Genomic DNA, 13,865 nt, shown 5'->3' with positions numbered 1-13,865 from the left:
TCCAGAGGTCACCAGGGTGGGGGGAGACTGGCAGAAGGTGCCCCAAGACACCTTTTCCATGAGCCAAGATGTGCTTTCTGTGAGCCAAGGCTTGCCCATTCTGCTTGCAGCATCTGTATTCCCCCATCCCAAAATAGTGCCTTTTGCAGTGGGAGATGAGTTGGTTCCTAGAGGCCATGAAGCTGCTTTTTAATTTCCCTCTTGAGAATGAAAGAAATTAGGTGTTCTTCTTTCTTCCTGATGGTTTAAGAAGCTTCATTGTTATTCAAAAACTTTTAATCAAGAACTGTAGCTGCATAGTAGTCTGGATGCTGGTGAGACCTTTTAAGTCCTATATGTCTTGGGCCTGTATTCTCCCATATGAGCCTGCGTTGGGCTCCAAGACCTTCTGGAGAGACTCTTGGTCCCACCATCCCCACAGGCATGCTTGATGGGAACGTGGGAAAGGGCCCTCTCCGTGGCTGTCCCAGCGGTCTGGAATTCCCTTCCCAAGGAAGCTTGGTTGGTGCCTTCCCTGTTATGGCTCCATTAGCAGGCTAAAACATTTTTATTCCAGCAGGCATTTGGGAATGGCCTGTGAATTTGCACTGAGTAATTTTACTGTTTATATTTTTGTAGAGTTTTTAGGGTAGGTCATGATTTAATTTTAATATGTAGTAGATTTATAATTGCATTTTTAACTTCTGTATAATTTTGAAAGTTGTATTGATTTCACTCTTGTGAGCTGCCTAGAGTCCCAAGCTCTGTGTATAGGAGGGATATAAATTATGACATTGACGATGACATGGCAGCTAGTTGACACACCCATTGCTGTCCTATGGCTGCTGCTAGTGAAAGCCTGAGCCACGAGGGAGTCTAGACTCTCAGCAGGGTTGCTGGGCTGGTGACCTTTCGGAGCCAGCCAGTGCTTGAGCTCCACTGCTGGTAAGAGGAGGCAGCTGTGTGCCATCTAAGTCTTTCCAGCTTTTGGTGAAGCCCTTTTGATTGCCAGACCTTCTAAGATGAAGTCGACCTTATGTATTCTGTTGTGTTATGGTTTGCATTTGTGTAGTTTAAATTACTGTAGTGTTTTGTTTATACAGTCTTGTTTTTAAATGCATCTTTCTCATGGTTTGATTGTTTGAATAGCTTTACTGGCTTGTTCCCTGCTGGTTTAGTGCTGAAGGACAGCATATGCATAAACAAACAAATGCATAAATAAGTGGAAAATGCAGTTGTAATGGAAGTGAAGAGCTAGTTTTTTCCTTTACCTTCTATGCACTTTTCTCAGATTGAACAGAAATGGAATCTCTCCCCCCTGTCTTGAACCTCAAGGTCTTACACTGCTCTCGGTTCCACCCACCACCATCATGGGTGCCACCTCCCAGTTCCAAATTTGTGAAGCAATCTGCATTGCACAGGGAATTGGTGCATAAGTCTGTTTGCAGAAGGAGGGTTGAACCTGATGGCCGTTCAACCTCTTTTCTTCAACCTCGCCAGCCTGGGTAGAAATAACGGGAATGCATAACTAGCATAATTCCTGTAACCTGCGGTTAGGCATGTGAATAACTGTTTCCTTGTTCATCTGTGCTGAGCCAGAACTGGCTTCAGGCAACCAGGATGGAAACTTTTCTAAAATGGGAAAAGATGGGAGTCTTCCCCTCACCTCCCTTTCAAACTGCTGGTTTGTGTTTGTGGTGGCTCAGTGGTAGAGTCCATTCCTTGCTAGCATAAGATATGGATCTTGTTGTTGTGAAGTCGTGTCTGACCCATCATGACCCCATGGACAACATTCCTCCAGGCCTTCCTGTCCTCCACCATCCCCCGGAGTCCATGCCGACTGCTTCAGTGACTCCATCTGGCCACCTCATCCTCTGCCGGCTCCTCCTCCTTTGCCGTCAATTGTTCCCAGCATTAGGCTCTTCTCCAGTGATGGGTCTAGTCCCTGATATCTCCCTCAGTCCCTGATATATAAACATCTTCAGTAGCAGCGCTGAGAAAAGGATCTCGGAGACCTTGGAGAATTGCTGCCAGACAAGTGGATGGACCACTGGGCTAACCCCATATAAGGCATCTTTTTATGCACATAGATGGGTCAGATGAGGCATGAAATAGGTGTGCACTAATAGCTTTTGCGGTCTACTTTGAAATGTGCATCAATGGATATCCCTAAAGCCCCTGTTCCCCTTTCTGTATCAATTCTCTGCTTTTGCTTTGTTGTAGGCTGAATATCTTGCTGGCTGGGATGAATCCCTTTTATTTCCATGCCGTGAATGTAGTCCTGCACTGCCTGGTGACACTTGTCCTGATGTACACTTGTGACAAAGCCGTTTTCAAGGACAGCCGCTTGGCTTTTGTCACCGCTCTCTACTTTGCTGTCCATCCCATTCATACTGAGGCGGTAAGTACATGGGAAACCTTTAAGCTACAAGAGTTTCCTTAGCAGTTTCATCAAGGCCTGCTTTTCTGGAAATTGAAAAATAACCCCTTTGATACAATATAAGCATGGTCTTGATCTGGTAGAAGCAGCTGTATGTTATATCTCTACCCTTGCTTCAAAAGATCAGCAGCCTCTGTGTTTACAGAAAATCAGTGTGGCAAGGGGTGGGGGCGGAATATAAGATGCATTAAAAGTTTCCGTCCACAATAGCACCCTTAACACCATGGCCCAGAGCAGGTTTGCTTAGAAGTAAGCCTCACTGAGTTCAACAGAACTATCTGTTACATACATCTGCCTTTGTGCTATGCATATAATTCTGATTAAATGCCTTAAAGCATCGTTGCTAAGAATAAATGCCAAGTGTTTTCACTGAGGAATAATTAGATACTTGGCTGTGATGCAGTATAAAAAACCCCGTAAAACCTGAGCTGTCTATCCTGCTGAGACACTGTTTTGCCTCCCTTTCTTCCTCTAGAGTTTCTTCCTTAGTGTTTGCACATGTGTGTTCTCTCTGGTGCATGCAAAAATAACTCAGCATTAAAAAAAATCCCAAAGTCTTAAGGGAATCATAAATATTGTAACATGACATAAATTAGATTGTGCACATGGTTATAAATGAGAAGAACTGAAAACATTGATCTGGTAATCACTGTATTTAATCCCAAACTAATGAAACATTGATTTTTACAATGAGCTGATACCACCATCTTATCCAATAATAAAAATGTCTAGCATTTATATAGTGGTCTGGTAGGCTATAGTTCTGTATGTGCACTTACCTGAGAGTAAGTCCCATTTAACTCAGTTGGCCTGTCTTCTGAGTATGTGTATAGTACTGTACTGTTACTGTTAGCTTTATGCTGTTGTAATCGCTACAACAACCACATCCAAATTGCTGTGCATGTGTTGTGGTACTATTCCCAGGATTCATGATCTTGCTGTGTTAGCTCAAGCTGAGGAAAGTTCAGGTCCAGAACATCTGGAAGGCTGCCCTACAACCATCCTGTGGGGCGTGGCAATATTACTCTTGAATTGCAGATGAAGGGAAAAACCTGGAAAAGAATGGCTTGATTAAGGCCGTATAACCGAGCTTTGATCTGAGATAAGGTCCCGCTCAGGGAAGTCCTAACTTAATTGCTCAGTCTCTGTGCCTTTTCACTGCAGGGTCTGGACCAAAGTTTGCCAAGAGTGCAGGAGTTGTAGGGCACAATCCTATGCATGATGAGATATTAAAAAGTCCTACAATTCCCAGCATCCTCCAGCCAGTATGTTGTGAGTTATGGGCCTTTCTTTCTATCTTAAGAGCCTTTGGTTTGTGCCCCCCCCCCCTTTAGTATTTTATTTATTTGTGTTTTTAAAGCCTTATATACTGTTCCATTACTGACGTCTTGGGATGGTTTACAACACGCACATTTAAAATAAGATAAAAAATGGTACAGCATCAGGAGATAAATATAAAACCACAAGTAAGACCAAGTAACAATTAAAATAATGGGAGAATAAAAAAGATGGGGAAAATAGTACAAATTGATGAGAACTTTCAGTACATTTTCAGGAACTGGCACCAGGTTTTTAGACACTTGGAGCATTTGGACAATCTGAATTGGACCACTTTAGGGCATAATTATTTGTTATTATTTGTCGTTATTTGTTTTTCGGCGCCAGGTGAAGAACTTTTTATTTAAACGTCATTTTAATTGTTAACAATATTTGCTTATTTATCTGGCCAGGGCGACTTCTTTTATATTTTTTATTTATTTTATATTGTTAATTTTAATTTTATATTGTTATTTTTGTATTTTATTGTATTTTATTGTGTTGTAAGCCGCCCCGAGGCTTCAGCAAGGGACGGCATAGAAATGTTTTAATAAATAAATAAATAAAGTAATCCATAGTGAAGATCTTCTTTTGAGACATCCCAGAATGAATGGAGGCTGTGGTTTGTGTGGCTTCTGCTCTTTTCAGTGGGGCTTGTATAGAAGAATTTGCTGGATGACTGCGTATTTGTTAACCCAGCTTTTTTTAAATGGAGCGTGTCTCCCTAAATTAATAGTTGCTTTTTCCCCAAGCATAACTGTGACCATGTCCATAGTGTAAATTTAGCAAGTCTTAAATGTGCTTAACCTTGCTCACACGACACACTGTTGGTTTGGACTTCTTAAGGAGGATGTGTCTTTCAAGAAGTTATCCATCTCTTCCTCTGTACTTATATTTACAAATTCTCCTGGCCATTCACTTATTTATTGTTAGCATGTTCTTCCCCTTTAATATTTTTCCTGCACTATATTACAAAGGAGCCAGGATGGGAAAATATCCAGAGCTGGTGTGGTGGGTTAGAACTTTGGCCTGGGGACCCAGGAGTTCTTGGCTCTAGTCACCACATGGCTTTGAAACTCACTGGGTGACTTTGGGCCAGTCACAAACTCTCAGCCCAACCTACCTTACAGGGTTGTTGTTATTGTGAAGATCAAATGGAGCTAGGTAAGCTGCCCTGGGCTCCTTACAAGAGGAGGGAGGGTGGGATATGCATGCACTGTAACAACAATAATAATCCAGTAGAGACCTAAACAAGCAGTTGTAGCATGGTGTGCCCCATCCAGCTGGCCAGACAAGTATACCTTCTTGGAGGATGCTCAGTCTATTCCGGCGGCTGTCCAGATCTTTCTTTTGAATGCCATTCATGTTAGCCACTGTAGCTAGGGAGCCGGGCGTCGAGATCCTTGGACATGTCCAGAATCCTTCTCTCTGTACTCTTGCATTCCCCTCCCCTCCCTCCTAGTTTTCTATTTTTCTCTCACCTTCCTTCAATGAGAAGTGCATGTTCAGTGAGTGTGTTCCATCCTTATTGTCCCCCGCTCCCCTGGAAGGATCCATTCCTGCAATATTTGCCCTTTCCAAAACTTCCTGATGTCTCCTTCAAATGTGCGGGTGCTACTGCTCTGGCTGCAGAAGGAGTTCAATATTAGCATATAGGATTCTGTCCAACTCTTCTGTCATTCCATGTGACTCTGAGACAGAACCCAGAGCAAAATGGAGACAGGAGATTAACATCTTTCTTGGGGTCTTCTGAAACTTTCCATCCCCAGCTTCTCAGGAAACACAGGTCACTTTGAAGATGATTAGGAAATATACTTGTAATTTAAAAGTGAAATCTCCAAGGACCAGCATTATTTAAGAAACATTGCAAATGACAATTTGATCTTTTGGCTTTCCCCTCTAAAGTAATCCTTTGTGAACAGAGTTGGTGAGTGTGGAATGCTTAAGTGCTCTGAGAGTGCAATGGCTTTTTTTTGTTGAGATTCTTTCAGGGTTTTTTTTTTTTTTAATAACAAAGGAGGCTTGAGCTTTCTGAATCTCTCCCAGGCTGTTTCAGACCCTTAATCAACTGATCTTTAAATAATGCAGCGTGGTAGTGGTAAGGAATCATTAACATTGGAAAGGGTGGGAATAATTTGGGTGGAAATTACAGGAATGTTTTAATAATTTTTAAAGTAAGAATTAACAGCATGCAAAGCAAATACCAAATTATGAAGATGCTTTATTAGAGGCCACATTTTAAAGGATTTTTAAAAATCCTCATATTTAGGAGGAGATAAATGTTGACACAACATGAATAAATTGTTTAGAAACTTGCCAGCTTTAGAGTCTGGGAAAACTTAGTGCATTCTTTGAAGGTGATGAAAATTATTCATAAACTAGGATTTTTCTGTCTTTTTGTTAGTGAAGTTTACCAGTCAGGAATCACTGTGTTAAGTTGTAAGGAAGGGCTTCCCTTAAGACGGGTCGGCAATGTGTGGCCTCCAGATGATTGTTGGACTACAGCTCCCATCATTCCTAGCTGGCATAAATTGCAGTGTCTGCAGGATTACACATTCCCCATCACTGTCTTAAGACATTTCCCTTTATTAATGTGTTGTTTTTAAAGAGGAGGCTTTCAGAGTTATGAACTTATCTACAGGGTGTTGTTTGTCACCCTGAAAACTACCCCTCAAGTTCTCTTCATCTCTAGTTCATTTTTTTTCTCCTTAGCCCTTAACTTGGAACTTAACCTCATGCCCAAGCTATATCCTGTATCGGGGTATCCTATCCACTTTGCCTAAGGTACTCCTGAAAAATATAACCTGGGCCCATAGGATCCAAGCAAGGATGGAAAACCTGCTTGCCAACATCTAGGCAAGGTGCTGAAGTGAACCAGGAGCTATTGGACAAAAATAACAGAAACTACCTTGGCTATTCTGTGGCGTGGCCTGTTCTGGGAGTCGGAGAGGGGAGTGTAACTGCAACAGAGAGGGACTTTTTGGTGGTAGTGGCCTATTTGTAGAATGCCTTCACTGGGGAGTCTCACTTGGCACCTGTTGCGTTGGGCAGGGGTTGCTTTGTGGAGATCTTTCCAGGTGATTTAAAATCTGCTCTCAGATCTTCACATTGCTTTATTTTTATTATATTGGTGGTATTCTTTATTTCTTGATGTAGAGTTTTAGGTGCCATAGTTGTTTTATTGGATTTTGTATTTTAAGTTGGCCATGTACTTGTAGATTGCCCACAGAACTTTCATTCTTAGATGGTTTAAAGGCATAAGAAATAAAATAAATAATAGAAGTACACCTGATACTGGACCTATCCACCCCTGACACTGGGGCCTTGACACACCAGATATCCTGCTCCTCTCTTGCTGGCAGGATGCGGCAATAGCCTGCTGCTCCCCTTTTATGTGAGGAAAAGCCATTTCTAGAGGAGTTAATTGTGCCTGGCAAACCTGCAGTGAAGGGTCTCTGTATGCCATTTCCCATTCTAGCCCCTCCAAAGCCTCCCCCTGAGTAGTTACCCTCATGTGAGAGAAAAAGCTGATTTGGTGACGGTTTTAGCCAAGGCCTTTCCTACAGTCCCTCTGATGAACAAAAGGCCAGTCCTGTGACCCCCAGACTGCACCTGTGGTTCCGTAAGATGCAGTGGGTCTTTCTCTCCAGGGCTGGAGACTGAGCTACGACTTCAGGAAGGGAGAGCTGACTGCAGATCTCTCTCCCAGCTGCAGCAGGAAGCTCTGTTGCGACTCCCTCTCGAGGTCAGGGCTCTGGGTTCAGGAGAGGGGCAAAGGGATTAGGCCAGTGGGCAAGCATTGGAGGAGCAGCCGTGTGTCTGCTGAATCCAGTGGTGTCTCGGCTGCTTTCACTGCTGGAGCAAATTAGACAGGCTCTCACAGGCAGTTAGAGAGACAGGCCGGTATCCCTGTTGGCAGGGGCACAGCAGGGCTTTGAGCTGATGTAGGATCCTGAGACTGGAACCACCCATCACCTCCACTAGATGTTTCCTAATTCATTCTCTCCCTCCATCCCCCTCTCTCCACCCCCCTCTGTGTAATTTGCAGAATCCCTTTAAATCAATGTATTTTTTAATACAGTCTCATGTATGTATGTATTTAATTTCTGTACCACCTAATAACCAAAGCACTGCTATATGCGGCATATAACAATTCTGTTCATTTTCATCCCCGTGAAAGATCATTATCATTAGGAGTGCAGTCTATTCCTGTAAGATGACTTTTTCTGCCTGAACAATTCCAAGCAGTGTCCCAGCTAAACATGCGCAGGATTGCTCCCTAGATGTCTCTGGCCAAAGGCAGGATTTGATGAGGGTCAGGAAAAACAACCCTCTAGTAGACCTACTTGACTGAGAGCAAGACTGATTGAACCTGGTGGCTTTTGCTTCCGAGTGGATGCGTACAGGATTGCATGATATGCCCTGAAATACAGCTTCATGATTTAATTTCAACTTTGACTTTTTTTCTTTTTTATCCCTTCTTAGGTAACGGGTATAGTAGGCAGAGCAGACGTGTTGGCCTGTCTACTATTTCTTTTGGCTTTTCTCTCTTATAATAGGTATGTCTCTTTTTGTCTTATGGTTATGATACTTGTAGTTTTCAAGGGGGACTAATAAATAAGAAATGGTGACCTGTGGGACTCATATTATGCGGCAAACTCTGCTTGTTCTCTTACATTCCCATTTCCCTTCTGCGCGTGTGTGTCTCTCTTTCTCTGCAATGGATGGGGTGGAGTAGCTAAGTTACATCACAGCACAACTGATCACTGCAACTGCATGTGTGAATGGTGTCAGCTGCGCTGTGTGCCAGTTATAGGCTGTGGCAGAGGAGCCTACACTGCAGTAGAATACATACTTGGGGTCTAGATGGTCCCAGTTTCAATTCCTGGCATCTCTAGGTCAGTCCAAGAAAGAATCCTGCCTGAGTGTCAGTGCCAACAAGACTGGGCTGAACAGCTTCGGGGTCAAACAAAGTATAGGGCAGACTCCTGTGTTCCTGTTTTGTGACTAGACTTTAAAGTCTATAACTTGGTAGTTCAAAAGAAGCAAACAGGGGAAAAGAAAAAGCACCAAGTTGAAGGAACAGTAGGGAAGACTGTTAATCCTTTCTAACCACAGCTTCTCTGTTCCAAATCAATGTCTCCAGCTGATTCCTCCCTTCCCCTGTACTGCCAGGTAGCAAATTTATTTTTGCAAGGATAAATGCATGTCTGGAGCCTCATGAATGGTGATGGGAGGACAATTGTGGCAGAATATCATGGAGTAGAGGAGTGGCTGGTGAGGACAGAGTTAACCCTCTGCTCCATATTGCCACCCCCAGCTTTTCCTTTAAAGCCAAGTAAACAAACCAAAAAAGGTTGTCAGGGTTTCCTTAGATGTGTTGGCAGAGGGGAAATCTAGTACCTGTTTGCAAGGTACACCCGCTTGGATGGTACCAACCTGAGACTCCGTGAAACTGCCTCTGGAGTTGAGACAATAGGTATACATGGAGAAACAAGCAGGGACTCAGGCGAGGCAGAATGCCCCCACCCTTGCCCATGGAGAGAGAAGCCGCATATGTATACAGAACTTTCTGTTTAAGTGAACGCAGGCAGTAAATGACCTTTGCCAATTTTGTCTATACCCTGGAACTGTTTCTGTGCAGTCATTTAGCACATAACCATTTGTTCATATATAAAGTTTTGAAATTTCTTGTATGATGTGTCTGGCATATGAGTATTTTCTAATCCAGGGAAACTTGTTTGGAATAAATGCTTTGTCAAGCTATACAAGTGAAGAATAAATCTTTATTTTTAGCCTCCCCATCCAATTATATTGTAAAGAACCGTGTTCATTAATTACATTTATATCCTGCCTTTCTTCTAAAAATGGCACTTATTTTACACCTCATCACTCCCTCTATTTCAGAAGTTCAGAAATGCATGTCAGTACATAGAAATCAAAAAGTGTGCAGTCTACATAGAAAAGGAAGATATTAGCAGGGGGTGGGAAAATCCCAAAGCTGTTTAATGAGGACTGGTCTTGCTCAATTTGTATAGATGGCCAGCTACTGATGGGCTTTCTCTGTGTGCAGAATAGAACGCTGGAGCGGTTAGGGTATCAGAGTGTCAAAGCGTAGCTGTTTGGTTGGAATCCTGAATGGGACTGTTCTATACTGTAGCATTTTGTTGCAGTTCTCACTACTTTTGTATTAATCATTTTTAAATGTTAATCCTGACTAGCTTCAGCTTTTTGCATGGATACAGAGGCCTTTCTAAACCAGCCACAGAAGTTTCTTTAAATGGAGGAAAGCTGGTGCAAATCTTTTGTTAGCTTTCGCTCCAGGAAATGCCAGTGGTATAATTAGTGATAGCTGGTTTACATGTTACATCATACAGGAAATGCTTCCACAGGGTGACTACAGTGATAGCCTGGATTTCCCATACAAATTGAAAGCCAGCATTAGTCAGGACTCTCCGACAAGGGAAATACCCTTGCACCTTATAATGAACCCCTTGTAATATCTGCTGTTCCTTTTACAGTGAAAACCAATTCATGGAATATTGGAAGCAGCAGTAAGGTTTATATCAGAACACCGGAAGCTGTTTTCTATCAGGGCCAAGTTCTGATGAGCAGTAGCTCTTAAGGTCAGCCTTCCCCAACCTAGTACCCTGAAGATTTTTTATACTTGGCCTCCTATCGGCCCCTGCCAGCAAGGCTGACTGTCAGGAATGCGGCAAGTTGTATGTAAAAGATCTGGAGGGCACCAGCCTAGCAGGTGGGCTGCTATAACTCTTGGGCAGGGGCTTTTCTGCGCACCTGCTCCATGATCCTTTTAAAGTGGAGAGGCTGTGAGTCAAGCTTGGAACTGTCAGCACGCTCTGCTACTGAGATATGGTCCTTCCTGAGGAATACCTGGGCTTTATGTGTCGTGAATGTGTATGAAGAATTCCTCTTCATGCCAGCCCTGGACTAAAGACTTACCTTTGGCCACCTGGCCTGCTCAGCTTTCTTTGGTTCCAAACCGAAGGAAGAAGTAGATGCTGGCAAACTGGTCAAAAGTGCTTCCCTTTTCTCTAGTTGAGCTCTTCTCTCCATGAGCTGCTTTTGTTTTAGTTCCTTGTATCCACTTGGTTAGTTAACACGATTGGTTGTTGTTGTATTTGTACTGCCAGGTACAGGGAAAGGTGCTTTTCTGCCTCATGTGCCAAAATAACTAGGCTGGGTTTGGGTGTTCTGCGTGTTCTGCGTCTTGACTTGCGTGAGAGGGGTGCCATTTGCTGCCTCATCTAAGACAGCAATTTATCTTGGGTCAAGCCTACTGAGGACACCCGCTGGCCCTGTTTTTCTTCCTGCATTATGCTGCGGTATTTGTGACTGGCCAGAGAAGAAGCCAAATGAGGAGGAGGGTGGTTTTCTGTCACCCATTTCTCTCTGTTTTTCTCCAGAGTAGCACTGAGGTGATCTTTCAGCTTAGCTGTAGTGCCATCTCTCCCTCCCTCTTCAAATTCCTGCTCAAAACTCACTGCTCCTGGGTAGCCATTGGTTCTCCCTGCTTTCCTCATGCAGCGCCACAACCAGACTCCTGCAACATGTGCCCATAGATCACACCTTAGTCCTTGTCTTTCCCAGTCTGACTCAGCGGTTTTCCCTGATACCTACTTTTAATAATCAGCTTCTCTGGGGAAAATGCTTTGCATATGTTCTTCTGTATAACTCTGTATGAAGCCATCTGCTCTGATGACTTGGGATTAATGATAATTCTTCCCTTCCTGAAGCTTGATCTTTCAACTTGCTGCCTCTTCTGTTCTTGCTTCCCCAATAACTCATTTGCCCTATAATGCCCTGTTTATTTAACTTGGTTTGTTAACCCGGCCGGGGGGGGGGGGGGGGGGGGGGGCTGTCCCTTAAGGGAATGGAAGAAAATGAGTATGTTTCTTGTAAAGTGAGTTACCATGTTTTCATTCTGCCTTGCAGGAGTGTGGATCAGCTTTATGTTGGGGAACATTTCCCTCCCACTGCCTCTCTTCCCTTTTTGCTGCTTAGTTTATTTCTTGGGACCTGTGCAATGCTGGTAAAGGAAACGGGAATCACCGTGTTTGGTGTCTGCCTTGTGTATGATGGCTTCCTGCTTTCACAAAATAGACGCAGATTGTAAGTAAATGCAACTTAAATATTTCATCAGTTTGATTTCAATATGCCTGGCATGTAAGTTCACAGCAGTTCCTGCTCCCAAGAGCCCACTTGCTCGTGTATACCAGTGTAGGTTATTTGTGATGTTTTGATTGGATGCGGTAATAACCAGGCTTTCCAATTTGCCCGACTTCCCTTAGCTGGGTTTTTTTATTGTACTTGCAGATTCTGAAACAGTGAGCAATAAAGGTAAAAATAATAAAACGCTCTATTGAATGTTTTTCAGAACAGAATTAAAGAAGGTTTCTTGGAATAAAGGTGTGTTCAGCACATGTAATACAGTGTTGGTCCCTGCCTGACCTCCAGAGGCAGGAGGTTCCACAGAAAGAGGACTATGGCGTGGAGGACTGTTCTCCAGTTGGACTGTAGGTCCATGTAGAACCACCAGGAGCACGTCATCCGATGACCACAGTGGTGGCTGAGAAACAGTTCCTGCTTACCACAAGTGAACATGTGCATGCTGTTTAAAAAAAGGGACTCTGTTCTGTGCTCTCCTTTGAGCATCGGATCTCATGCACTAAGAACTGCAAACACCTTATTGTAAGCTGTCCAGAGATGAAAGTGATGGATGGCCTAGAAATATCCTAAACAAACACTCACACACCTAGCCTTTCTCAGACAAGAGATTTTGTTGGAATGTGCTGGAGCTTTCAAACGCATCTTGGCCATGCTGGCTGGGAATAATGAGACTTCCCATCCAACGCATCTGCAGGCAAAAAGTGGGAAGGAGATGTAGCCATAGCTGTGTGTTGTATTTGCATTTTATATATATTGTAAGCTACTCTGAGTGCAGTTATAGAAAAGTGGAACATAATAGTTATTTATGATTTTCATTCGCAATATGCTTTTCACATGTATATGTGCCTATAAATCTTTTTGGAAAGCACATATAATGAAAAAGTTACTTTTAATGAATCTTTGGGGCAGGGATGCAGAATTTTTCAGCCAGAGGGATAGATTCCATTTTGGAGAAACTCTGGAGGGCTACATTCCATTGGTTGTTGGGCCGAAGGCAGAAGAGATGGGTCCAAATAGCAAGAATACCTACTATTTTAGCTTAATATGCTCATGGTCAGTAATGAAGCTTTAGGGAAGGCATTTCAGTCTTTTAGAATGGGAGGGAAACTACACAAAAGCCAGGAAATAGCCACATGATTGGTGGGGGAAGGAAGAGGATGTAATGTTTGAATGCTGCCCAGAAGGTTGGATTAGTTAAATTAGTGCTGGGGCCTGAAGTTTTGCATCCCTGAACTACTAAGACTAAGGAGACCTGAGTTCAGATAATCATTCAGTCCTGAAGCTTTCTGGGTGATGATGCGTCAGTCACTCTGTTTCTGCCCAGGTTTCCCCACTGAATTGTTGTGACAGTGACAGGGCCAGTGCGAGCCTCAGTATGCCACTGTGAACTCTTCAGTAATGGATGCAATTAAAAACACGGTCTTTAATACTCTCAGTGCTTCCATTTGGACGGAATCATCCTCTCCAGATGCAGTCTTCTCTTCCTAGTGTCCTTCCGATGCACTGGATTGCAACTCCCATCATTCTCAGTTAGCATGCCCAGTGGGAGTTCTAGTCCAAAACAACTAGAGGCACCAGACTGGGGAAAGCTAATCTAATGCATGCATATCTTGGATTGTTTATACAACCCCCTTCTCCTTAGCTTCTCCGCTAGTTAGGTTTCCCCACACTGACAGATGCTTGCTGTTCATGTTTTACGATTTCAAAAACACTGCATAGCTGCCACATCTGGATGTGGTAGTGCTTCCAGAAATCAGGCGGAGTGGCCCAGGTGTGGTGCGTCTTTAGGCCCATACTAAATTGTTATTGAACATGAATGTTATGGTTTGCAGAGCTCTGTATTTTATCACTAGACAGCTTCTTTGTGAGAGGGAGGGAGTTCTTGAAATGGGGCTCTCCGTACAAATAACATACACTAATAACATACGCAGAGGGCCGA

At 43.3% G+C, this 13,865-nt stretch overlaps 1 protein-coding gene across 4 annotated transcripts in view; it reads left to right on the top strand.

Annotated features, from left to right (window-relative positions):
* TMTC1 (transmembrane O-mannosyltransferase targeting cadherins 1) overlaps positions 1 to 13,865 on the top strand; it is a 182,237-nt gene that overhangs the window by 16,299 nt on the left and 152,073 nt on the right. For 3 of the 4 annotated variants that reach the window (XM_044434084.1, XM_044434083.1, XM_044434085.1), the window contains exons 2-4: positions 2,203 to 2,380; positions 8,222 to 8,295; positions 11,693 to 11,869. In XM_044434084.1, the coding sequence (XP_044290019.1) occupies positions 2,203 to 2,380; positions 8,222 to 8,295; positions 11,693 to 11,869 (429 nt within the window). Of the gene's footprint in view, positions 1 to 2,025; positions 2,381 to 8,221; positions 8,296 to 11,692; positions 11,870 to 13,865 lie in introns of those variants that run through there. The other variant, XM_044434082.1, reaches the window with a different exon arrangement.

The sequence above is a fragment of the Varanus komodoensis genome, unplaced genomic scaffold (assembly GCF_004798865.1).
Source record: "Varanus komodoensis strain SLA01 unplaced genomic scaffold, ASM479886v1 scaffold27, whole genome shotgun sequence".
NCBI classification, from domain to species: Eukaryota; Metazoa; Chordata; class Lepidosauria; order Squamata; family Varanidae; genus Varanus; species Varanus komodoensis.
The sequence above is the reverse complement of the archived record's forward strand: the minus strand, read 5'-3'. Positions and strand labels throughout refer to the sequence as shown.